This window comes from Malurus melanocephalus, unplaced genomic scaffold (genome assembly GCF_030028575.1).
Source record: "Malurus melanocephalus ecotype Western Australia unplaced genomic scaffold, MMel_1.1 scaffold_163, whole genome shotgun sequence".
Classification (NCBI taxonomy): Eukaryota; Metazoa; Chordata; class Aves; order Passeriformes; family Maluridae; genus Malurus; species Malurus melanocephalus.
In genome coordinates this window covers 1-24228 of record NW_026623395.1, presented here as the reverse complement: position 1 = coordinate 24228, position 24228 = coordinate 1, and the positions used below count along the sequence as shown (strand labels likewise).

The window sequence follows — 24228 nt, the reverse complement described above, 5'->3', positions numbered from 1 at the left end:
TACTGACCATTTACTGTGATTACTTCAGTGGCTCAAATGTGTCTGCAGTCTGGATATTTCAGTATTTAGGTATTTCCAAGAGATGCATTGTCCTCCTCGGTGTATGTAGACTCACAGGCAGTTATAATTGGTGTGGATTGAGCTAATTACGAACAGATGTTAATATTTTGTTAATACTTTGTTTTAAAGATGCGTGAAGAACAGAAGGCTGTGATCCTCCAGAAATATGCCCGTGCATGGCTTGCCAGGCGCAGATTCCAGAATATTCGGCGGTTCGTGTTGAATATCCAGCTTTCCTACAGAGTTCAGCAGCTGCAGAAAAAGATAGAAGAACAGGTGAGGGAAAGCAGTCAGCTTCTGATTTGTACTAGTGTTTTTATCATCTCTGTTCTAGTCAAAGATGTGGGATTGAGAAGACAGGAGAACATGTAAGGGTTATGGTCCTTTGTAATAAACCASWAGGCTTTCTACACCCAGGGTAGAAYCATCTGGGTTTCCTTGTATTTTKGGGTTAATTATGCAAATTAGAAGAGTCTGCAATTAACTTTTTTGCTGTTTCTCAAGTCCATTCAGTCTCTGGATGGGGTTGCTTGTGTTAGGATGAAGGATGTGTGAGGTACTGCTCTGGTGAAACATGTTTTGTAGCTTTTCACAGTTCAACATTATGGTTATTTTGCAGCTTATTTTTGAGAGCTATTCCAGTCAAATCATCTTCAAAATGGTAGTTTTAATCTAATTGATGGAAACAGTCCTGGGTTGAAATAACCATGACTCATATGGGATGGTGAGCAGGAGGTCAGGTGCTCCCTTTAAAATYCTATGGAACAGTTTCAGTGCATTTTCCTGTTTTCTTTCAACCTGTTCTGCTCCTTRCAGAGTAGAGAAAATCACGGTTTGTTGGAACGATTGACCACTCTGGCTTCAGCTCATATGAATGACGTGGATACAATTCAGAAACTTGAATCAGAACTCGAAAAATTAACTCTCCATAAAAGAACATATGAAGAGAAAGGGAAAAAATATAAAGAGGACAGYGAACAGGTGAATTATAATTGCTATCTGTGTGCTTTTATTTATTTTTTAAAATAATTTTTTCAGTTACTGGATTTATCAAATGTATGATTGGAGAATTTCTAAATAACTATACTCTTTTTTGGGGGGTGGGGCAGCAGGGAAGGAAGGGAGTCCATGTATGCTTGTTAAAATGTAAGATTTTCTGTGACCTGTTTCTTCCTCCTTTGTAATTTGGATATTATGCTTACTTTTTGYGTGTGCAGAAAATCTGCAAACTTGAGAATCAGAATAAAGAATTACAAGAACAGAAAGAGACCTTAGAAAKAAAGCTCCAAGAAAAAGCTGAGGAAATGAAAGGTACAATAACTAAAGGGAGTTTCAAAGGAGTTGTAGTGGGGAAAAGTCAAATTTTCAGCAAATTACTTTGGTTCTAATTAAAGCAAATAAATGCTGAATTTGTTGTAAATTCAAAGTTGATCCTAAGCAGAATGTGGCATGCAAGTGTGCAAGTGCTTTTTATTTAACAGTTAAATTGAATTTGTTCTTTCAATAGAAGAAGCTCTCCTCCTGTTATGTTTCCTTTTTCACACTCATGTATTCCTTCAWAGTGTAGCTTCATCCTTGGTTCCTTTACTACATTACTTTTAGGAATCTAATTTCAAAGGACACAGGCAGCACATGGGATCAGCTATATTTTAGATGAAAAACAATTTGRTGTTTCAGAATCTTTGTTTCTATAGCATTACTTACAAAATGCTCTGTGATAATTTCTGGCATTTGAGAGAGTAATTTTAGCCTSAGAATATGTTAAGGATTACTTATTAAAACAAAACTTCTCATTGTGGTCATGCTTTTTTAATAAATGTACACAATTGCGTGAAGGTTTTTGAAATACTGAAATTTTTTTTTGACAGAGAAAATGGATGACCTCACGAAGCAACTCTTCAATGATGTACAAAAAGAAGAAAACCAGAGAATGTATGTAATCTGAATTTTATTGTTTGAAACAGCATTCATTTTTTCTCTTTCCCTGCTTTCCTTTCTCCTTCTACAAATGTACTGTGCTGACATCACTTATGAATCTGTCCATGTTCTTGGATACTCATGMTGGTGCTGAAGTACTTCATGTAGAGTTTAGTAAAAGCACATGCTTGTTTGTGGGTCAGTCATATGTGGGAAATTGTCCTGAGACTCTTCTTGCTTTTGCAGTTTCCTTTCTTTTCATGTGTCTTTCTGAGAATTGAAAGGCACCTCTGATTGTAGTGCTCCTTTGGAAATATCCTCAAAATTTGGTCAGAATTGAAAAAGCAGCTGRCCATATCAGCCAGGACTACTGAGAAGTGAATATATAAAGACAGAATTGAAAGATTCAGCATGAGGGAAAGGCAGTGTTTGTGATGGGCATTTGGTTAAAAATATAAGAGAAGGAACTTGTTTTTTCCTGCTTAGGTCTTTAATTTGCGGTAGAAGTCCTGTTATTCATCAACAAATGGCTGTTGCATTGCAGCATGCRTTTCTTGGATCAGGTGTTTATTTCCCAATAACTCTTCCAGTACAAGACAGGGAGCCTTCAGTACCAGAGAAATGCTGTTCTCTGAAGCGTGAGGAGAGCAGTCAAGGGCTGGAAGCTCCGTGGTGCTCCAGCTCGCTCTGATTTCAGCTGTCAGTAACTTCAGCCTATATTAAGAGGACTCCTTCTGCTAGTTTTTCTGCTTTTCTCATTACCTATATWATGCTGGAAGCCAGTCCAATCCAGCAGGGACTGGTGGAAAATGGAAAGCTCCCTGCAGTGTTTTACTGAGAAAGACACAGGGTGTCCTGTTGCTGTGTCCTTCTGCASTGCTGACTGTGGCCATTAATGGAGTGGAAAGCTGCTCAGGTAGGCTAACTCAGAGTTAGGGAATCAGCCTTTAGGTGGAAAAAACTCAGTTTTGCCTTGAATTCTATCCCATATCATTCTATTACATGTAAGGAAGTGTAGATTCTCCTCCCATTATCACTCATCATGTAGATTGCTCCTGAGGATGTAGTACAGCAATATCAAGTAATTATGTCTCATRTAAGTTTTCTTCAAGGAAGCATGCCCTTCAAATTAAAACTAAAACATAGCCCACTCTGTCCCTTCTGAACGTAGAGGAATAAAATTACCTTTTCATTGTCGTCTTTAGGATGCTTGAGAGAAATTTCCAAAACCAGAAGCAGGATTATGAAAAGGAGATTGAATTGCTTAAGAGAGAAATTAAGATTCTGAAGGAAGAAAAAACTCAGCTACAGCAAAAAATTCAGCAAGAAATGATCACTCAGGATGGCTTGAAAATGGAAGTAGGGCAGCTTACAAAACAAGCACAGGTGAAGCATGACACATTTAATTTTGGAATCTTTGTTAGATACAGCAAATGGAAAGCGTGCGTGTTTTGTTTATAGATTATCTTCACTATTTTTTTATCTTGAGTGCATTTTTAGAAGAAGTTGTAGTTCAGCTGTATTTGATACATCACTGTATTGCACTGTTTTCATGTAGTAGACAAAGCAAGTTRCTTCTCACAGAAATTAGTGCATGTTTTCAATAGTAATTGTGCTTGAATATTTACAAATTTAAATATATAGCTTTTTTTCCTTATTTTTTTGAGAAAGTATTAGTTTCTTAGGGGATTTTTCATAAATGTAGCTTATAAACTGAACCTTAAAATAGTGGTTTTGGGTAAAGTCACATTTTTTTCTGAGTCACATTTTTTTCTGACTCAATTCCATGCCACAAACATATGTTTTTCAGTACATCACATTACTGTCCTGCTCTGATGCCTGAGAACCAGATGCTTCAAATGCAACATACTTTAAACGTTTTACCACATTAGCTTGCTTTTAATTAGAATTATGATGTAACTGATACTCAAGCCCTTGTCATTCACTCCTTGTCTCAGTATATGATTTCTGTCTGCTTCAGAAAATACCTGAGCTGCAAAAGGAAATTGAGCTGCTTCAGGCACAAAAGCTGGATGTTGAAAAGCAGGCGCAGTGGCAGAAGCGAGAATTGAGGGGTAAGCTACACAGCAGATCRTGCAGGGAACTTCATGACTTCAGTGTGAGATCTCTTCCATGTCAGCTGTGACAAAACTCCACTTCCCTTCCCCATCCCGTGATGGTTTCATTCCATCTGTACATAGATATACAGTTTTACAAAGTGATCACTGAATACTCAGGTCTGGGGTACCCTTTTGAGGAAACTCTGATTTCAGACACTTCTCCTTCATGTTTAGAAATAAATACTAATGATTTAAACTTCACTTAGAGTTCAGTAAGTATCTTTTTGTGACCCAGAAAATGTATAAACAATACATTATCTATCTAATATTCATCCTGTCATTCATCCTGGATCCAGTAATGTCAAATATGCTTAAACAACTTGCTGAGTTGGGTTGTCTTTGCAAAAATGTACTCAAGAAGCACTACTGTTGTGAACTTTGTTTAATGATAACAGTGCTATAGAGCAAACCTGCATTTGCAGTAGATGCACTAGATGATAAATGGTCTAGAGGATAAAACATCTATACAGCTCTAGGAGCTGCCCAGATTCAGACCAGAAAGAKGTACCTTTACAGTGAAAGTCTGATGTGTTTAGTAAAACACCAGTATTGGTGGTACATCAACCTAATGGTCTCTCATGTCCCAAAATAGAGCTGAGTCCCTCATTGTATTCTTGTGGTGAATCAGATATATTTACTGAGTTCCAGGAATTAACCTTGTAGACTTAGGAAGAGGCTGGCTTGGTCTTTATAATGAAACATGCAGAGAAAATAATAAATCTTATAAACTTTGTGGGATTTCTTCCAGAAAAGATGTCAGACGTTACAAAGCAGCTTCTTGAAAGTTATGATTTCGAAGACGTAAGAAGCAGGTAATTTTGTTCTGAGGTCTCTTCAAAAAAGTTTTAAGAAATGCATTGTGTTCACCTGCACACTAATGGYTCTGCATTGTGTTCTAGACTCTCTACAGAGGATTTGGAGCACTTAAATGAGGATGGAGAACTGTGGTTTGCTTACGAGGGCTTGAAAAAAGCCACAAGGTTAGTTTAGTCCTTCAGTGTTTCCGTAACTCCAGGCTGTGAACTAGAAAATAAATCAAAAGATCAGTGGGTAATTAATTTCACAGTGAAATATGGAACTTCTGTTAAGGAAATGATCAAACACTACATTATATGATGRGTTGAGCAGTTTAAAATCAGTTCAATAAACTTTTACTAAGCCAGTGAGATGTGTGTATGTGTCAGTCAGGGAAATGTGTTTCCTCTGAGATATCATGCATAACTTTCAGCTCCTTTAATTCACAGTTGATGTAATGGAATATCTCAGTGTTAATCACAGTACTTTGTTCTCACTTTGTATTAAACTTGACCCATTTAATCAAGGTCATTCTACATCTGCCATGTTCTTTCTCCCTTTTGTTTTAACAGAGTATTGGAAAGTCATTTCCAATCTCAGAAAGAAGTGTATGAGAAGGAGATTGAAGGTTTGAACCTTAAAGTTGAACATCTTAGCCAAGATATTAATCATCTACAGAAATTATTCCGCGAGGAAAATGACATAAATGATGGTATTCGACTTGAAGTCAGCAGACTAACTTCAGAAAATCTGGTGAGGTCCTGATGTAGAAGTTTGAAATCTCAAGGCCCAAACAAATGGGGCTGTCTGAGATGGCACATCCATGAGGYTCTTCTTAGCCTGCTGGGGTGTGTGTGAGGACACGGCCAAATTTACTGTCCGAGTGTCCAGCTTGCTGGGGCAGCCCCACAGAGACTTTTTGCCTCTTCCTTTGCATAAACTTGATCTGAGACTTTTCTCAGAAACCTCCTCAAAGTTCTGAGGCTTTCCCCACCAGAGGGCAGCTACACATTCCAAAACATACCAAATGAGATACAGGCACTCCTGGAGAGCCTGACAGCTGCTACTGGACAAAACTGCTTCACACAAGGAACTGATGTTATTCCAGAAGATAGCATAAGCCATAGCATTTTTTCTGAAAAATAATGGAAGAGATGTTTTCAAAACAAAGCAACAAAAACAGAAAATATGAGGAAAAGTTATTTATAATACTATTTTTCAATTGGTTTATGGAATGTTGAGGGTTTTTTTTCCACAATTTCAGTTCAATAACTGGGGAAATTAAAGCCATAGTATAATTTCTTTTAAACTAGAACAGAACAATGGTGGTACTGGGACATTCCAACAATTTGATTAGCTCACTGTTTAGTTTTTAAGAGTGGCCAGCAGAAGTGCCACAAGTGCCACCAGACAAGTTAAACAAGTCAGGCAAGCAGGCAGCAGTTCCCTCCAGAGTCTCTCTCTGGTTTGGAGTCTTTGCAGTTGAGGGTCATGAGGTGACTTAGGAATTATTGCAGGGATATGGAAAGAAGAAAGGTGCTGAACTACAAAAATCGCATTTTTTTCTCTAAAAGGTAATCCCAGATCTCAAACAGCAAGTTTCTGAACTTGAGAATCAAAAATTAGATCTTGAAAACCGTCTTCAAGAGCAGACTGAAAAGCTGAAAGGTAAAGCACCACTGTGGTCCCCAGTGTTTCAGTTGTTTCYGATGAACATGATGAATTCCTTGGAACTGAACTTCTAAAAGCTGAAGTAACATTCCATGACAACTTCATTGACTTATTACTTACTTTCTTACTGGTAAAATGTAAGAAACACAATAAAAAAAAGCATGTGGTATAGTTTATATCTCAAAGAATAAGATACATGCAAATATGTACTTTTTTTCCTTTTTGAGTTTGTTCATTTCTATGGTTTGGCAGTCTGAAAGTGCATTTGGTAGGCCTCTGCTAACAATATGTGGAATGTAATATGTCCTTTGGAAACAGCCATTAAAAGGAAAGGTGATTTGGAACTTAAGGTGTATTTTATGATGTGGACTTCAGAGAGTKCTGAAAAACTCCGAATTGGAGACAAAGGGGAAAGTTCTAGCTGAGGTTGATTGCTTGACAGTTCTTTTCAATTTAGGAAAGCATACGTTGCTGAGGATTTGGAGTCTCTCTAACRGCAGTGTCTTCCTAGGCAATTGATTTAAAATTTATGAGTAGTTTTACTGCCAGCTGCAAGACGTTAGTAGTATCAAAATTCTTCATCCCATATTACTTTCTGTGTGGTATGGAGTAGTCACATATTTCTGTGATACATTGTCTGGCAGGTCATTCAGTTTCATCTGATGAAACAAAATTGTGAGTGTAAGAAAGATGTACTGAATACTAGTACTGAACAGTAAACAACTTTCATTTTTCTTTTTCTGTTTTGTTTTGGGTTTTTGTTGCTGTTTATTACTGAAAAACGTGGAAGAGATGTCAAATCGGCTGCATTATGAACTGGAACGGGATAGGACACAAAGGCGGTAATTTTTTAATTCTCTTTTTTTAAATTTAAGAAATATRGTCAGTATAAACTGTCATAACAGGGTCACTTAAACTCTTCAAATTATTACATTTTACTGAAAATTTGGATTAGAATGTTGGGTACAGTTAATTAGTAATGGACAGTTTTGGTCATGACCGTGCTTTCACAAAAGATTAAGAACARTCTTCCTATCAATTTTTAGAACTGCTGACACCCAGAATGAAGCAGACATAAAAGAAAAAGARAGTCTGAAGGACACAATCCAAGAAATCGAGGGGCTGAGCAATGGTTTGATGCAAGATGAAGTCCAGGATGAAGTACAAAGCAAGATAAAGCAAGTGACAACTCGACTTGCTGTGGAGAACATGGTGAGGAAATTAAATTCCAGKATGAAAATAATGAAATAATGATTTTGTGGTWTGGATGGGATGTTTCTTCAWTTAATTGAGGGAGAAAAAAATATAYGAAGGTGTTTTTTCTACCAAATATAAGTAAAAGCACATCACAGTTCACTTTAATTGTAGTGATACTATGGAGCAGTAGAAAATATTTTTTACTTGTATTTATTCTGAACTGGCTTTGATTGTTGTAGGATCTTGAAGAAAAACTAGACATGAAAGACAGAATAATAAAAAAATTGGAGGATCAGATCAAAACTCTGACCAAGACTATTGAAAAAGGTAAGATATTGTTATGTGATTTATTTTATTTAACAGCTTTGAATAATACATTTTTTAAAAGGTTGAGTTTGGGGTGGAGTTAGAAATTTTAAAACCTCAGAAAAATGTGTCAGGGTATTCATCAACACAAATTACATAAAAGTCTGTTCCTGGTTTGTTTKGGGTTTTTCCCCAGCTAAAGAATAGGCACAAGTGGGCCCTGGGCTATGTGATGGACATGAAGGCAGAGGGATAAGGTTCTGACACAGGAGTTAATCCACAACCTTGCACAAACCCKCTCTGAGCCAAGTGTCAGTTTTGCATCAGACAAGGAACTCCTCCCATGAGCCTTCATGGGRCAGATGATTCCTGATGTGCAGTTAGTCTTTTCAAAGCTCTTACAGACAAAGTAATTCTTCCCTATAGGAGACTACTAAAAACATTGCAGAGGTGTGTAATGTAGAGGTGTATTATTGCTGTTTATTTTTCTTATTCCTGCAAGTAATCCCACTGAATCCAGTGAAACCATTCATGAATAATAAAAACATGACTTATAATGCTTGGAGCCATAAGCTAAGAACATCAGTGTGAACAGGGCCTGTACTCTCTTTATTACAGAGAAAACTGCTTTTGTCCAGTAGTTTGTTCTAACATGACCATTAGCTTAACCATGAAGCTGAAGTAACAGTGCTTTTGTGTTTGACAGCTGAAGCCCACGTGCCAACTGTGCCCAAAGAGTATATTGGAATGATGGAGTACAAGAAAGAGGATGAAGAAAGGATCATTCAAAATCTGATCCTTGGTATTTTATTAACATTTGAAATTTTATAAGTTGCCAGCAATATTTAGAACATTGTGACAAAAACAACAAGGGCCAACATTTCATTTACATTCAAAGTTGCCTTTTTCCCTACTCTGTTGCCATCAATACGGTTTGGAGGCTCTACATTGCTCTCTTTCCACTGCCAGATACTTCAAGTACAGGAGTGCTTCATCCATGTAAAAATAATTTCTCTGACTCTGACTAATGCTGATTCTGTTGTCTTTCTTATTATTTATCTACCTCTAAAGCTGTAAATCTCCAAGAGCACACCAGGAGCTTGAATTTACTTTCTTCCTGGTCATCTGCTAAGTCTCTAAGTCACTGTGCTTTTATCCATGTGTGATGGTTGCTCTCCTGTCTCTGCTTCCCATGTCATTCCCTTCACTGAAAGGAGYTGTGCTTCATGTTTCTCTTGTAGAAGGATTTTGTCATTCATCTGAGCTACTTTACAATATCAGTCTTGCTGCCAAGCCAGCTTTTTTCATTAGCTTACAATTAATAATAAATTTGATGAATTTTCTAGGTACATGGTTACTGTTATTAAATTAACAACACCTATCTTTTCTTCTTACCTCCTTCAGCCTTGTGAATATTTATGTCTTTGTGAACTAAGGTGTGGCCTTAAGTAATGCTGGAATTTGGTGGGGCATCCAGTGGGGGTTGTTAAATGTAATTTGCATTTTGAAATTGTCCTGCCTGGCATAGCCCACACTGCACCTGCACCTTAGAATTTGCTACAATATTGTCCTAGCCCTCTGGAAAATGTAATTAATACTCATGTGTGAGCAATACTGATACAGAAGTTTCAGAAACAAGCAGTTCACCAGTARATCAATTATCAAGTGACTGATCACTGCAGAAATGAGCCTCATGGTGCTTTTCCTTTTCAGAATGACACATTGAATAATTGAATTTTTACATCATTAACTAGATGACTCTCCTCTATGCAGATTTAAAGCCACGTGGAGTTGTGGTTAATATGATACCTGGCCTTCCAGCTCACATCCTATTCATGTGTGTGAGGTATGCAGATTACCTGAATGATGCTGACATGCTGAAGTCTTTCATGAATGTAACCATCGATGGTATCAAACAGGTTGTTAAGGTAGGAGCTATGTTTGATTGTATTACACTGTATTTTTTATTTTTAACACAAGCTGTACAAGATGCAAGCATGGTACCGGGGAATGCCAACACTTCCATTTGCTGATATTCCYATAATGGAATGATGATCATTGGTGACACTCTTTTTGAGGTTTGTAGTAGCATCCCTGTAAAGTGTCCAGGTGARGCTCTGCTGTGCYRAACMCAGAGTCCACAGCATGCATTAACAYAAATTATTTTTATCTGAAGATYTTGTTGACAAGATCATTTAAAGTATTTTACAATTTGTAATGAGTAGCTAATTAGGTGAAGTGCACCTGTGCTTYCATCACTGTAAAAGTCAGATGGACAGAAATGCAGGTTGGTATGTCTGGCAGCAAGCAGGTAGTGGAATCTGAAGAGGTTTTTGCTSTGCTTGGCTGCTGGTGTGGTTCTGCATTTCCTCTGGTACCACAGCACTAGAACCCAAATGATCAAAATCAAAATACCAGCCAGTGTAAAAATTAATTTATAAACAAAAATTGCCATCCTGTGTACATAAGAAATTCAGCTCTGTGAATGCTTTATTGTGGATTTATAATGGGATGAAACACCTGATGTGCTTTGTAGCCCAGCAGGAGTGGACTATGGTTTGTGCAGCTGAACATGTTGTACCGAGAATCCATATAGCTGGTTCACAAATTTGTAGCACATTTTATCCATTGGAGAAGCTTCTGTTCACTTAGCTAACAAAAATAAGGGATACACACAGTTAGAATTGTTTATATGTAAATGTTTCAGTTTAATTTGTTAATGCAGGTGTTGTTCACACTTCTTTGCAGGAAGCCCTCCAACACACTACRTGTCCACAGGGATTATAAAACTTGTTGTTCAGGATTATTGTTTAGCCTGTCTGCCAAATAAGAATACTTCAGCAGTATTTACTAAACAAAAGAGGGATCTTTGCTGTGTATTAGCCTGAAATCACAACAGGATTTGTTCAGCTAGCACCTTAGAGATGCTCTGTGCTCCTTCTGCCACAGAGAGCTCTGGTTCACCAATGCTGTAATTAATGGCCTTAAGCTTAATTATTGAATTAATTTCATGAGACAATGCCATAGTAAGACTGCTTTACTTACCGTTTTCAGGAACATTCAGGAGACTTTGAGATGTTGTCCTTTTGGCTTTCCAATACATATTATTTTCTTAACTGTTTGAAGCAGTACAGCGGGGAAGAGGTAGGATTGATTTAATAAAGTAATTTCATTGCTTTTGATAGAYTTTAATTGGAATTTAAAATAGCATTAATTAATGATTATTCGCCAGCTCACCACTATTCCTTTCAGATATTTACGTATTCACATTGCTCTGCAGTGATATTATGTGTCTTATACAAATATTAAGACAGTATAGAGCTAATGGATCAGGAAAATGCAGCAAACATCAAAGGGCTACTGCCACCAAAATAGAAAAAAACCTCAAGAAAGGAGTAAAACAATAAAATATTCAGGTTTTTCCCTTATTTCACTTGCTTGTTTAAGCTAAATCTAGTCGTGAGATTCAAAGTTCTTTTAACTGTTGTCAACTGTAAACTTACTGTATTTTTGGATGAGGTTTTACAGGTTCAGGTGACCTGTACTGGGATTGGAGACGCTCCCTCTCGTGGCCACACTGGGGCCKCGCCGCCCCAAACCTGATAAACTTCATTACCAGCACTCTGTAATGCTGCACTTCCCTRCAGCAGTAGGGAAAGCTCTGAATCCAGAATTTACTTTTCATCTAAATTTTAATGAATATTCAACTCCTCACACAGATTAGTATTCGGAGTAGACTTTTGAAGTCAGAACTTTGCAAATGAAAAGTCAAAAAATACTATCCCTTTGCAACAACAAAATGTAAACTTTTTTGTTTGCCATCGTAGTTGAAACAACTACATGGTTRTTTTTTGGGGTTTTTTGGGTGGGTTTCGGGWTTTTTTTTGGTGTTTTTTTGTTTGTTTGGGATTTTTTGGTGGGGAGGCGGGGAGGAGAGGAGAACAGGGAGAATTTGCTTTCTGTTTAAGAGATTTAGGAACTGCTCCAAAGTTCATTGACATCTCTGTGTGTTTTTCCTTTGCCTTACAGCAGAGCAAACGTCAGCATAAACTGGAAAATTAAGTACAGGAAGCATCCATTGAAATTAGTTGTAGCTTTGACTTGTTCTGTGTTCAGCCAGAGGTGGAATGAGTAACTCCAACACATTGCAGTAACAATTTATGTTACCATGTTACCTGATTTCTAATAATTACATTCACAACTCACTTGTAGGAATTTACGAAGCTTAACACCCCTCGTCAGAATAAGAACTGTTTGAAGCATTTTGATCTCTCSGAGTACAGGCAAATTCTCAGTGACTTGGCCATTCGAATATATCACCAGTTCATTGTTGTGATGGAGAACAACATTCAATACATGATTGGTAAGACAACAGCAACCCAAGCAGACCTAAATGCAGCTTGTAAAGTACATAAATAAAACCTATACAGGGAGGCAAAGGGCAGGACAGACTCCTTTCTCCTGATATTTATACATGGSTGTTCCTGCATGTGTGTTTCTACAAATAAATTTCACTGAATGGTATATCCCCACAGGATTTGGAAAGACTTTTTCCTCAGAATGCTTCCTTCCAGAGCGGGATAATGCTCTGAATCTGTGCAACATCATAAAAAAACAAAAGGCTTTTTAAAAATTGTGCTCCCGAAGCCTTTGTCAAGGCTTATTTTTCTTGTAGCATTTAACTTCTAAAATATCCTGAAAGTAGGTTTTGTTCAATAATTAATGTAACTGAAAGAAGCCTCAAGAATTTTGATTTTATCAGTTATTTTCTGTTGTATTTCAGTACCAGGCATGCTGGAATATGAAAGTCTTCAAGGAATTTCTGGCTTGAAACCTACAGGGTTCCGCAAACGCTCTTCTAGCATAGATGACACGGATACCTACACAATGACCTCTATCCTGCAGCAGCTCAGCTATTTTTATAGCACTATGTGTCAGAATGGCTTGGACACTGAGCTTCTAAAGCAGGCAGTGAAGCAGCTTTTCTTTCTGATTGGAGCTGTCACCCTCAATAGTCTCTTCCTCCGCAAGGACATGTGCTCATGTAGAAAAGGAATGCAGATAAGGTAAAGCCAGTCAAGTTTTAATGAGTTCAAGAAATAATTTTTAACACTTGTGTGTAATGTTCTTTATCTCTGTCACTGGATATTCTGATGCAAGTAGCCAACTGTTTTTTACTCCTCTTGGAAAAGCAAATCTCCATATTTTGGGCTGAGCTTTCTCAACATGACAATTACAAATTKTTCTTTCCATGTAAACACTAGGAGGAAAAGGCAGAGAAAATTACAGTCTGGAGTTTTAAGTCAGACATGATTAGGATTCTTTCCATGCTAGCTCATCCCTGATGTGACCARCAGTATTTTTAATTCTTTCTTACTGTAGCAAACAGGTGCAGTGTGCCCTGGCTGGCAGAGGTACAAAAGCTGACTTGCACGTTCTGTGCTGTGTGGTGAGAGAGGCACTGAGACAGAGCCTTGGAKGGTGGACACTGAGCAGCATCTCTCTTGTTGCAAACATCAGGGAATCATGCTCCTACCTGTTCTGCAGAAGAAACKGTGCATTTGTTTTCCATTAGTCAGTTCTGCAGACTCAGGTGGAGGAAAATCAGTAAAACCTTGGCCCATCTGGGACCTTTATTAGAAGAAAGCTGGTTGTCAGTTACAAGCCTGGCCCTGCTCTGTAACAGGCAGAGATTATTCTCATTCCTTGTCCATGCTCAGCTGTAAATAAATGTTCTCTAATGCTATACAGTGCAATAGGCAATGCCACTATATATTAGTTMTTTTCTGTAAACAACAGCTAAACTAATAACTTGCTTTCTATTAGCTATGATCTAAGGAAATGAAAATGAAGAAAAAATAAAATTGAAATATGAAAAGGATTTAATTTATAGTTCAGTAAGCTATTAACAGTTCAATTTTTGTGATCTGCAGGTATTTTTTTAAGTTAAATGTTTTAATTTAAGCACTGTATTAGAGGGGTATTTCCTTAACAGTCATCAAAGTAACTTCCTTGTCAAGGGGAACCTGATGTTTCTCTTCTTTGTTCATGGTTTAACCCAGATGTAATATCAGCTACTTGGAAGAATGGCTTAAGGACAAGAATCTTCAAAGCAGCAATGCCAAAGAAACTTTGGAACCACTGTCTCAAGCAGCCTGGCTCCTTCAGGTTAAAAAGATCACAGATGATGATGCCAAGGAAATATGTGAGCACTGCACATCTCTTTCCACTGTGCAGGTAATGAACCATCTGTTTTGTTCGGCAGCACTGATTGCAGAATCTCAGCTATCTAAAATAGTTTGTTGCAAAAAGCCATTGGACTTTCATTTCATGAAAGCAGCATTCCTCAGCATTCCACATCATYGCTTGTTAAATTGAAATTTTAACTCCTTATTCCTGATTGTTTTGAGCATTTTAACTGTTCCTGTGGTGAATACTTCTCTGCTTTGTTATATCCCATATTTTTATTCCACAATGTATTTTTTTTAGTATGTCACAGGGGTTTTTATATTGTTTCCCTTAATCAATTCAGCGTTTTCTACATCTCCTTGATCTTGCTGACACCTCTGGAAATGAGTCATAGCAATCATCACATGTGTAGCAACTCAGTAGGTGAAAGTCAAAATTCTCTCTTTACTGTAAAATGTTTTACTGAAACTTTAATTAAATATCAGTAAGAACGTCATAATAACGCTTTCTTCTTTCTGTCTTCTCCCTTTTTATGACACACTAAAATAGTCTTTTGTGATTTGAGCAGATAGTTAAGATCCTGAACTCATACACTCCGATAGATGACTTTGAGAAAAGAGTGACTCCATCATTTGTTCGGAAAGTCCAGGTAAGAGCTGCAGCTGCTGTTTCTAATGTTCAGCTTAGCAGGATGCTTCATACACATGAGTTTTGATGCTTTTAGAAGTACTTGACCTTTGCATCCTATTATTACTAAGTTGCTCATCTTCTAGACACTTGAAAGCGATGCAAACAAATCTGCTTAACATCATGCAAAAGCAAGATTTACAACGGGAAGAAAACAATGAACTGCTTTTGCTTTGATTCTTAATTCAGTGTTTTCACACTCACTCTGTTCTAATTTCAGGCTATGCTCAACAACCGTGAGGAGGTTCCGCAGCTGATGCTTGATACCAAGTATCTCTTTCAAGTGACGTTTCCTTTCACCCCCTCTCCACATGCCTTGGAACTGATACAAGTCCCCAGCAGCTTCAAACTTGGCTTTCTCACAAGGGTTTAATGAAACCGATGAGTTGGTATTTCCTCAGAGACTCCATAAAGACAGCAGGCTTTCATGGTTCATTTCACCAGCTGGGGGATACTATGGCAGCATGCAGCGAATTAAGCTGTTAAAAACTTGTTCTTCAGTCAAGACTTGAAACAGTAGTAGTCATTTTGACTTGTTACTTCCTTCTCCCTTTCCTCACTTTTCTCCCTCCATTTCAGTCCTACAACATAACTTTATATCCGCACCTGGACACAAAGCTTGCTGTGCAGTTTTCAGTCCAAACCTGATGAGAGAAACACTGATCTGATGAATTGCATGTATGTATTTCAGAACATACACTGAGTGTGCAGTCTCACCTTTCTGCCTTGTTTTGCTGGTTTCCCTCCTYCAGTCCAGAGACTGAACAGGAGCAGATGCAGTGACTGTAGTCTGGTGTCGCTGATAAAGCAAGCTTAATTCCTTACATTTCATCTTTATTTATTTCCTTGCAGTTGCAGGATCCTTAAATGCAGAAATGTCTCCTTTTTGCTTTGTTCAGCCTTCTCCCTGTAGTCAGGGAATAAAACAGTAACTTTAGTTAGTTCTGGACTCTGTCAGAACAGCAGGGGAAGCAGCTTTCGTCTCACCACAAGCATGACTGTCTCTAGAAATTCCTCAGTATATAGTGCTGAGTTGCTAGCTATTCTATTTGCCATAGTTACTAAAAACTTTCGCAGTTGATTTTAAATAGTTAAAAGATGATATTAAATTGAGTTAATTTAAGGAGCACTCTATTTGATTTTTATTGTTATTACTACAGTGTTAGTACTTCTTGTTTAATTTCACAAATGATCTGTAAGTATAAAGAAGGAATCATTCTTGCTATTTAGTGTTCTTGGTGCTTGCTATGTACTGTGTCATATTCCTCATAATATCCACAGAGATATATTCAAAATACATGAAGGAAAAATTTATGTTTTGTTCAATAACAATAAAAACTGTACAAAAGATCACACATGTATGTAGACTAGTATGCTAACTTGTTAAATAAAGTAGCTTTTTAATCAATTYGTAGTTATTTGTGGGATGCAATAGTTATGTTTTCAGTATGGAATAATTTGAAAGAAGTTACTTGGAACTATGTGAATCTCAGTGAGAACCCTCTATCTTGTATTACACCATAAACATTTATTTAATTTAGTTGCTTTGCTGTAGCATTGTGTATCTTCCTGTCATTATTGTGCGTTGTCCTTGGCTCTTCATGAATTTCTGGAAACAGTTTAATGCAAGCAACTTTTGTTGCTCTAAGTGGTGCACAGCCCTTTTTTGCAGCTCCTGGGGCTGTGTATCTGTTACCTGGGCTGACGTGAGTAAAATCACAGCCCACTCTTGCATCCACATCACATAAAAGCATCAAGGTRTGTTTGTTGTTATGACAAAAATTGTTGATCAAGGAAAACTGTTCTGACAATTTGATGCTTCATTACTTCGAGAGGTTTGTRTGGAGTGTGCTATTAATGCTGTGTATGCATCAACGAGGTATATTTTTAAAACAAAGTTTAAAATTATCATTTTACTGTATGCTATCAGAAACTTACCTTGCTTTTGCTGACATTAATGCCTTCAGCCAGAATTTAGGTACAAAATTCTTTTTGTTCCCTGTTACTGTCCTCATTATAAGGAGCAGTTTTAGAGAAGGCAGATACATGAAAGAGGAATTACTGCAGTTAACTTTCTTGGAATGATACTAAAGGAGAAAGCAATTGCCTGTAAATGGGAAAATGTTGAATGGTGATCATTACTACAGTGGGAAAGCACTGAAATGGCTTATGGAGAGATGTGTGAGATGCTTTTGGCATCTTTGGATGTGTTTAGGCATGTGACTCCTGCAGTTTCTGGGAATAGAGCTCAGAAGCACAGGGGTCCCTTTCAGTCCTGTGCTCCCATAATATTCTAATAAAGATTAGGATTGCCAATTAGGTTACTTCTGCCCAAGATTCTGCTGAGCTGAAACCTAATTCTATTTTTTCCCTCATTTTGTCTCAGATCCTCTTGACTACCAAATGACTTCTACATCTTAATAATTGATGTGACCCTCAGCACTTTTAAAATTTTCCAGATATGTTTTCATAGATTTCCCAAAATTTTTTTTCAAAGACTGCAAGAAAAGCAGCAATTTTTAATCTCATTGGCTTTAAATTTGTTCTTTTAGAACAGGTGAATTGTAGAAGTATAACCAAGGGAGATCCAGCATGGACACTAATCGGTTTGTTTGACTTTGAAAATTTTTTTCAGAGTATGAGATAAACTTAAAATTTGCAATGCTATTTGTCAGAATGCCAAGCTAATATTTGCAAAAATCAGTTGTCCATCACCTCCCCACTATATTTCAACTTTAACATTTGTCAACAAAATTTGTTTAGAAACAAACCATAAAAAAACTGCAGTATGGGACAGGCAGGTAAGGTCTGGTTTGCCTAATGGTTTCTGTTCTTCATTCTATATTCGAAAGAGGACAGTTATAGTAAAGTCTTTATCATCAGTAATCTTCTGTCTGTAACCGATCTGAGGTGATGCAACTGAAGAGGCTGAGCTTTAAATACCTTTAAGTAGAATTAATAGGGAGGTTGTCTTTCTACATTAGCAGCTGCACAGGGCTTATTTAGTCATCCTGAGAATTTCCAGGTTCTTGCTGTTGGAAAAGGTGGGTATTTTTTTTCTTTTATTTATCAACAAGATTCATTGCMCAGAATTTCTCTCTAATAACATATTCCTTAATGATACCCCCATTTTTAAATTTCTAGTGTAACTTCGAAAACCTCGTAAGGTTAAAATTTCAGGCTACAGAGCTAGAAGTTGTAATGGTTTTAGACCTTTTGCTTTAAATATTTTTATAAGATTGTCATGGAGATGGATTTGTATACTATCCCAGGTGTAATACTGCTTTTTAATTATTCAGAAGTTTTGATGGTTTTTCTTGTAGCAGGATTTTGTAATGTGTCATAATTTCATCTGAAATGAAATACGGATAGCATGTATGATTCCCCCTGTATGTTACTCCAGAAAATTCTCATACTTTATCAAAGATTAATTCTGCCCAAAGTATTTATTCCAAGCCTGATAGATCCTTGTCAAAAGCATCTAGACCTAGTGATGATATTTTATTCAAATTAGATCAGTGGTTCCTCTGGAGAGCMTTGGAATAACAGGTTATTCAATTGTGAATGTCTGGTTTGAAGAACCTGGGAGAGCTGAGCCCAGGTTCTTCTGTCACCTCACAGCACTGAGCAATTCCTGCAGGGAGAGGCTCCTTGGAGAGGGTGAACCTTGTGCTCTCGGGTTCGTATTTGCAGAAGAATGCATTCAAAGCTTCAGGCCATATTTGCTGCTTTTTATTGAGTGGAATATAAAACTCCTTGACTKCACCAAGCTGACTGAAAGCTCCTTGCAAATTTTAGATTATTACGCTGCAGTTCCTTCCAGGACAAATTTCTTCCCACATGATTTGGGATGAAGTTATGCCTCCCCTGGAGATGMCAGCAAAACTTTTATTGACTTAAGAGTGGGCAGGATTTCTGGGTTTATTTTCTCACTTTTCAAGTAGTCCACTGAAATAGTAAGAATAAAAACAGAATGGAGACAGGTACAGAGAGTAAAATTTGGTTCATTTTTTGTATAATGTCCAGCCAGACAAATTCTAAAGTCTTCATAGGTCATTGAATTTCTTTTGTTCCATTTAAATCTCTCTTGCAACAACTACTTCTGATTGTTTACCATTAATTCCTTATTTAAGTACAAGTCTAAATTATGTAAAACAATTTTTAGAAGAGGTGAAAGATCCTGTGTTCCCTATGAAAAATGTACAGAGAAAAATGACACTGCAGTATTATTGTTTGTCTGACTCTCAAGTAATTTTAATACTCTGTTGGTGATAGYGCTTTGATCTTAGAGATGCCTGGCTCGAGAACAAAAGTGGATTTCTAATGACCCAGCTGTCAGTGTGCTTGAAGCATCAATTTCTGCTCAAGCAGCATATTGGTCATAATATTTTGTAGCTGCTCTTAGGTAATGTTTTCAGCTTTAAAAATAATGCATAATAATGGCTATTTTTTAATGCAGTGGAAAAARAACAAAACTATTGATCAGGGCAGGTTTCTCCGAAGTCCAACTGTTGCTGTGGATTTCTGATTATTGTCTGCTGAGAGTGGCTGAGTACAAATTGTGAGTAATTTCCCACATGCAGTGAATCCATATGCATGGCTCATATTATGATGGGGTGTTTATAAAAATGTTTTGCTTTATGCTTTTCTTCATAAAAAAAGAATCTGCAGAGCATGTGAYTGTGTTGTATATAGTGACAGTTCATCCAGCTCGAGAGATTAGTCACAGAGAGATTATCCAGCCTACAGATGTCTATATACAGCCTGGGCTGCCTTTGCTGGCACAGCAGCAGTGAGAGGTCTTGTGYTTGATTGACTCTTTCCTTCTTCTTTTCTTTCAGCTCTGGTGAACCACCAAGATGGACCAGACCTTTTTAGCCATTGTGTTTGGTCCCTGTGACAAGTGCTCCAAGGAGAAGCCCCTCAGGCCTGTTACKGTCAAATCGGAGCAACGCAGCTACTGCTCATTATGTGTGGAAATGGTACGTTCCTGATTCCATCAGCCACGGGCTAGAGGCTGCACAAAACGGGGTGCAATGTGTTAGGGGTCCCTTGAGGTGTGTTTTTCTGCGCAGCAAATAAGCATTGCGAGACCCACAGGCAGCCAAACAAACACCTCTGCAGACACCTGGTGTTTCCACAAACCTACAAGAGAGCTGCCCCCARGGTTCAAGGATACTTTTCATGATTCTTGATTGGAAAATGGCCACGAGCTTTTTACCCTAGTATACCACATTTGCTGTGCAAATGCTATGTGCCCACCTATACTCTCCTCCAYGATACATGTGTGCTGTGCTTGGCCTATGATCTTGAATGTTTCCCATTCACCTTTGAAAGAAATTAACAAAAACAAAACAAAACAAAAATACAAAAAACCAAAAAAAAAAATATATAAACAAACAAAAATAATTAAATCATCACTATAAACTCATTCACTAGAGACTAGGGACATGACATTCACCTCGTCTGTCTTAGACACCAGGGAGGTACTGTCAGAATGCCTTGGTGTCCACATTTCCTGCTGCAGCCAGGTTGTCTCCTGTGCTGTGTGCACTGCTTGGGTGAGAGCTGGAAGTTGCTGCAACGAGGAGGAAAGTTGCAGAGCAGTGAAATGTCTTCTGTTGGAGGCTTTATAATCTCGAGCAATTACTGGTGAGGTGATATCCCACTCTCCTGGTAGGGAGCACTGTTCTAGAGATATCACTGCGGGGTTTTTTTGGGTGAAATATGCAGCTAAGGTCATGAACCTATGTGGCTATTGAAGAGCTGGTCTCCAAAGCTCCTTTTGTAAATGTAACCATTTTGTTGTCCAACTTGCAGTAGTTTTATTTTATCTTTCTAAGCCATTGTGCATTATCAGTTGGAGAAGACATCCATCACTGTTTCCTCCCCAGAAGTGTTCTCTGCTGTGACTGAGTAGGGTCCAACAGTTTGTTTTATTTGAGAGATGAAATGATCTCTGCAGAAATGCTCAAAGGCCTGGCGAGCTGTGTTTACAAAGCACTGTTGTACAGGCAGATGAGAGCACTGMTTTCGTGGTGTAGGTGGTACATGTGTACAATTTACTGGCTCACACAGCACATTCTCCTGCGTTACATTGTTTAGGAGGAAATTTAGATGTAATGACTGCAAGATAAAAGACAGTCCCTGCCCGKTTTATTCGCTTCTCCTGACTTTGAAATTGCTGCTTTGTTCAGGTCCTTCTTGGCCAGCAGCCTTCTTGGCTATTTATTCAGTACATTTTTGCATGACTTGATAAATGCATGATGGAATTGCAGGAAACTGAACRTTGTTATTTACAGTTCCTGCAACTTTCTCCCTCTTACTGGCCTTAGGGATGTTAGACTCTTACCAGCTGGAGCAGCTGGCAGGTGGAAGCAGAGTGAGACTTCAGGAAGCATTGCGTCAGTACCTAACAGCCTGTTAGGCTTCCTATCAGTGCTGCAGTGGGATCTGGGGCTTTCTGGGAATCTTCATAGTTTTAAAAAAGATTTATAAGCAAATATTCAGAACATGGAGAGCTCTTTCCACTAGCACTGAAATACACACAAGTAGGGAAATGCCATCCTTGACTTAGTTAACTTCTCTTTTTTTTTTCAGAGCTGAGGGTATGCTTTGGCCTATATCAAAATGCACAATACATCCGTTCCACAGTGGTGTTTGTGGATGCCTGTGCATGTTGTGCAGTCTCACTGGCTGGCCTTTCTGCAGCTCCCAGTTTTGGTCCAGCAGATGCACACATGCATTTTCACCAGTCAGTCTTTGTGATTTGCCCAAAGCCAACATATGTTGASGCATAACAATTAGAAATTGCTGATTCCCAATGTTAATATCATCCTACTTCAATTGTTTGCCTTTTAGACAAAATAATCTTCTTCCTCTAGGGTTTTGCCTGCTTTGGAGTGGTGCTAATCAGTAGAAACTCAGTTTTGCTGGTTTAGTTTCGCCACTAAACTATTAGTAAATTAGCTTACAAATTGAAAAGAGMTCAGCTGGTGAATTAGTGAGTAAGAAAATTTATTTTAAAAGCCTAACTTTTGAGATAGGCAACATTTTTTATTCACTGTTAGATCCTTCATTTTCCCCAGTGTTCTTATTACCAGAGCAGGACAAGATTCTTCCATGGATCCCCATCACTCATCAYTGCAATCTGGTGTATTTGCCATGGGTGGCACTTGTTGATTGTAGCACCATGCTATCATCTAAATTAATTCAGCCCTGGTTAATTTTATTTAAAGCTTCCATTGGCCTTTCCCTAACCTGTATTTTTGCATGGTTACCTAATGACAGCATGGATAGTTAAGCAGGAATTGGTCAGATGAACTAAATACCTTTATTTTTTACAGTTTTTTATTCGCCTAGTGAAATACATGTTATATATCACACCCTGCTGCAGATCACTCTGTTCAGTGGAGGCTTCCCTCTCACCTCATGGCTCTGCTGACCCCATCACCTCAGGATTAGTATCAAGTATCAGCCTGTACATGAATGGTTCCTAAAGACTCTCACCTTCTGAGGTGTTCTTTGCAGACTTTTTAATCCCATTCCACAAGGCAATGAGACTGTTCACATCAGTAAGGCAACAAACTGGATTTTTCACTGTTATAACTATGCTGACTGTCTGACACAGTGGTGTTATCTATGCCAAATTCCTGAGGGCTGATGTGTTCCTATCAAGGCAAAGAAATTTCCTACGCCTTTCCTTGAATTTAACTTCTGGGCCTCTTCACACTTATCAGGTRTCAGAAATAAGGCATTTGTTATAGATTAGAATCCTTCCAAAAGTTTCATTTTCAAAATCTTCCCCTGCTAGYCCCCCAGGACACAGCTGCATTATTGAGTTTAATATAAGGAGGTTTAATTTTTCAGACCTGAAGATAATGCACTGGACAAAGCTTTCTGTCACTTTCCTGCTAAAAGATCTTTGGGCTCCTTGGGGTTTTTTCCCGGTTCTTTTGGTACCACTTTAAAAATACTCAATTTTTATTTCCTTGGCACAGTCTGTGCTGGAAGGCATTTCCAATGTACAGAGTGCTCTGGGGGGCTTTGAAGGATGTTCCTGTATCCAGCAGAATGTGAACTGCATAGCTTATGCCTGCATTTTCCTTTGTGATTCTGAACATGACATCAATGAATTCAGGTTACCTAYGTGGCCATCAGGCTGGGTGGGTTAGGTCACACCAGTTTCTGTGGACAGTGAGAAGACTGGAAATACATCCACTGCCTTTGATTCTCCTGTGAAGGAACCCAGGTTCTGTTGTAGAGCCATTGACTGAAAGGGACTTTATAGACATGACCAGACCATGGCCTGAGTGTGAATTATGGTGAAGAGCTCAACAGCTCTGCCTGCACATCCCAGCTGGATGGCAACACTGCTTCTAAAACCAGTGTGGGAAGGGAATTTTATTTTCTCTGAGACCCACACTTTGTCCAGGATTTGCCCAGAATGCAAACAACAGCTGCAAACAAGCATTTTCTTATCTCCCTTTCCAATCTTGGCACATCCCCAGGTTGAACAATAGCCATTGGCCTGTCTATTTTTTGGCTAAAGGGAGACAATGGGAGTCAATATGCACGGAGTTACTCCTTGAGGATCAAGGACAATTCTGTAATAAGAAGGGGACATTTTCAGGGAACTCCCAGGGAACAAAAAGCTGTGTGCCATGGTCCTTTCTCTGGAGGCATCAGCTGCTCCCTGTGCCCAGCACACMTCCATATGAGCAGAACCCAGAGAGCTGATCCCCTGAACTCAGACCACAGCAAGGTGGAAGGCTATTTATTCCCTCTTTGGGATTTTGGAAACTGCTCTGTTTCAAGAGCTGGGAATGCCACAGACTCTATCATATATACGTGAGAGCGGGAGAAAGGGAAACTTGTCTAAAGCAGTGAAGAAAAAAAAGGAAAGAAAMCCTGATAACACCAAATTTAAAAATTAGAATTCAAAGCAGAGTAAAGAGGACAGTTTTCATTACCACATCTGTCCTGCTGGCACAGGAACTGGGCCAGAGGCCAGCACAGCTGATTCTCCCAGTGCCCCCTACCCACAGGAGTATCRGGGGCTAATGGAGCTAAGATGGGACTTGGTAAGCCTGGACAGGATCTCTCTTCCTAGTCTGACATTTTAAAATGCCCTTGGGGTGACAGATGGCTTTTTTTTATCTTCTTCTTCTTTCCCCCACTGAGTGTGCAATTTGCACAAACAAGTTCGGCTATGAAGCAAAACCAGCCATTGACATGTGTTTCTGGGGAAATCAAGCCTTTGGGCTGTGAAGTGGGCTTGGGATAT

The 24228-nt window shown here is 38.4% G+C and overlaps 1 protein-coding gene across 2 annotated transcripts in view; it reads left to right on the top strand.

Annotated features, from left to right (window-relative positions):
- MYO5C (myosin VC) overlaps positions 1 to 16537 on the top strand; it is a 33178-nt gene extending 16641 nt beyond the window's left edge. Inside the window, exons 21-41 of one of the 2 annotated variants that reach the window (XM_057372063.1) lie at positions 190 to 336; positions 877 to 1041; positions 1278 to 1371; positions 1929 to 1992; positions 3183 to 3363; positions 3959 to 4052; positions 4846 to 4909; positions 4997 to 5077; positions 5465 to 5645; positions 6467 to 6560; positions 7354 to 7405; positions 7610 to 7775; positions 8000 to 8087; positions 8773 to 8868; positions 9840 to 9994; positions 11121 to 11210; positions 12279 to 12429; positions 12850 to 13132; positions 14129 to 14303; positions 14824 to 14904; positions 15163 to 16537. In XM_057372063.1, coding sequence (XP_057228046.1) covers positions 190 to 336; positions 877 to 1041; positions 1278 to 1371; positions 1929 to 1992; positions 3183 to 3363; positions 3959 to 4052; positions 4846 to 4909; positions 4997 to 5077; positions 5465 to 5645; positions 6467 to 6560; positions 7354 to 7405; positions 7610 to 7775; positions 8000 to 8087; positions 8773 to 8868; positions 9840 to 9994; positions 11121 to 11210; positions 12279 to 12429; positions 12850 to 13132; positions 14129 to 14303; positions 14824 to 14904; positions 15163 to 15315 — 2655 coding nt within the window. In that variant the 3' untranslated portion in view covers positions 15316 to 16537. Of the gene's footprint in view, positions 1 to 189; positions 337 to 876; positions 1042 to 1277; positions 1372 to 1928; positions 1993 to 3182; positions 3364 to 3958; positions 4053 to 4845; positions 4910 to 4996; positions 5078 to 5464; positions 5646 to 6466; positions 6561 to 7353; positions 7406 to 7609; positions 7776 to 7999; positions 8088 to 8772; positions 8869 to 9839; positions 9995 to 11120; positions 11211 to 12278; positions 12430 to 12849; positions 13133 to 14128; positions 14304 to 14804; positions 14905 to 15162 lie in introns of those variants that run through there. The other variant, XM_057372064.1, reaches the window with a different exon arrangement.
- Positions 16538 to 24228: the final 7691 nt, after the last annotated feature.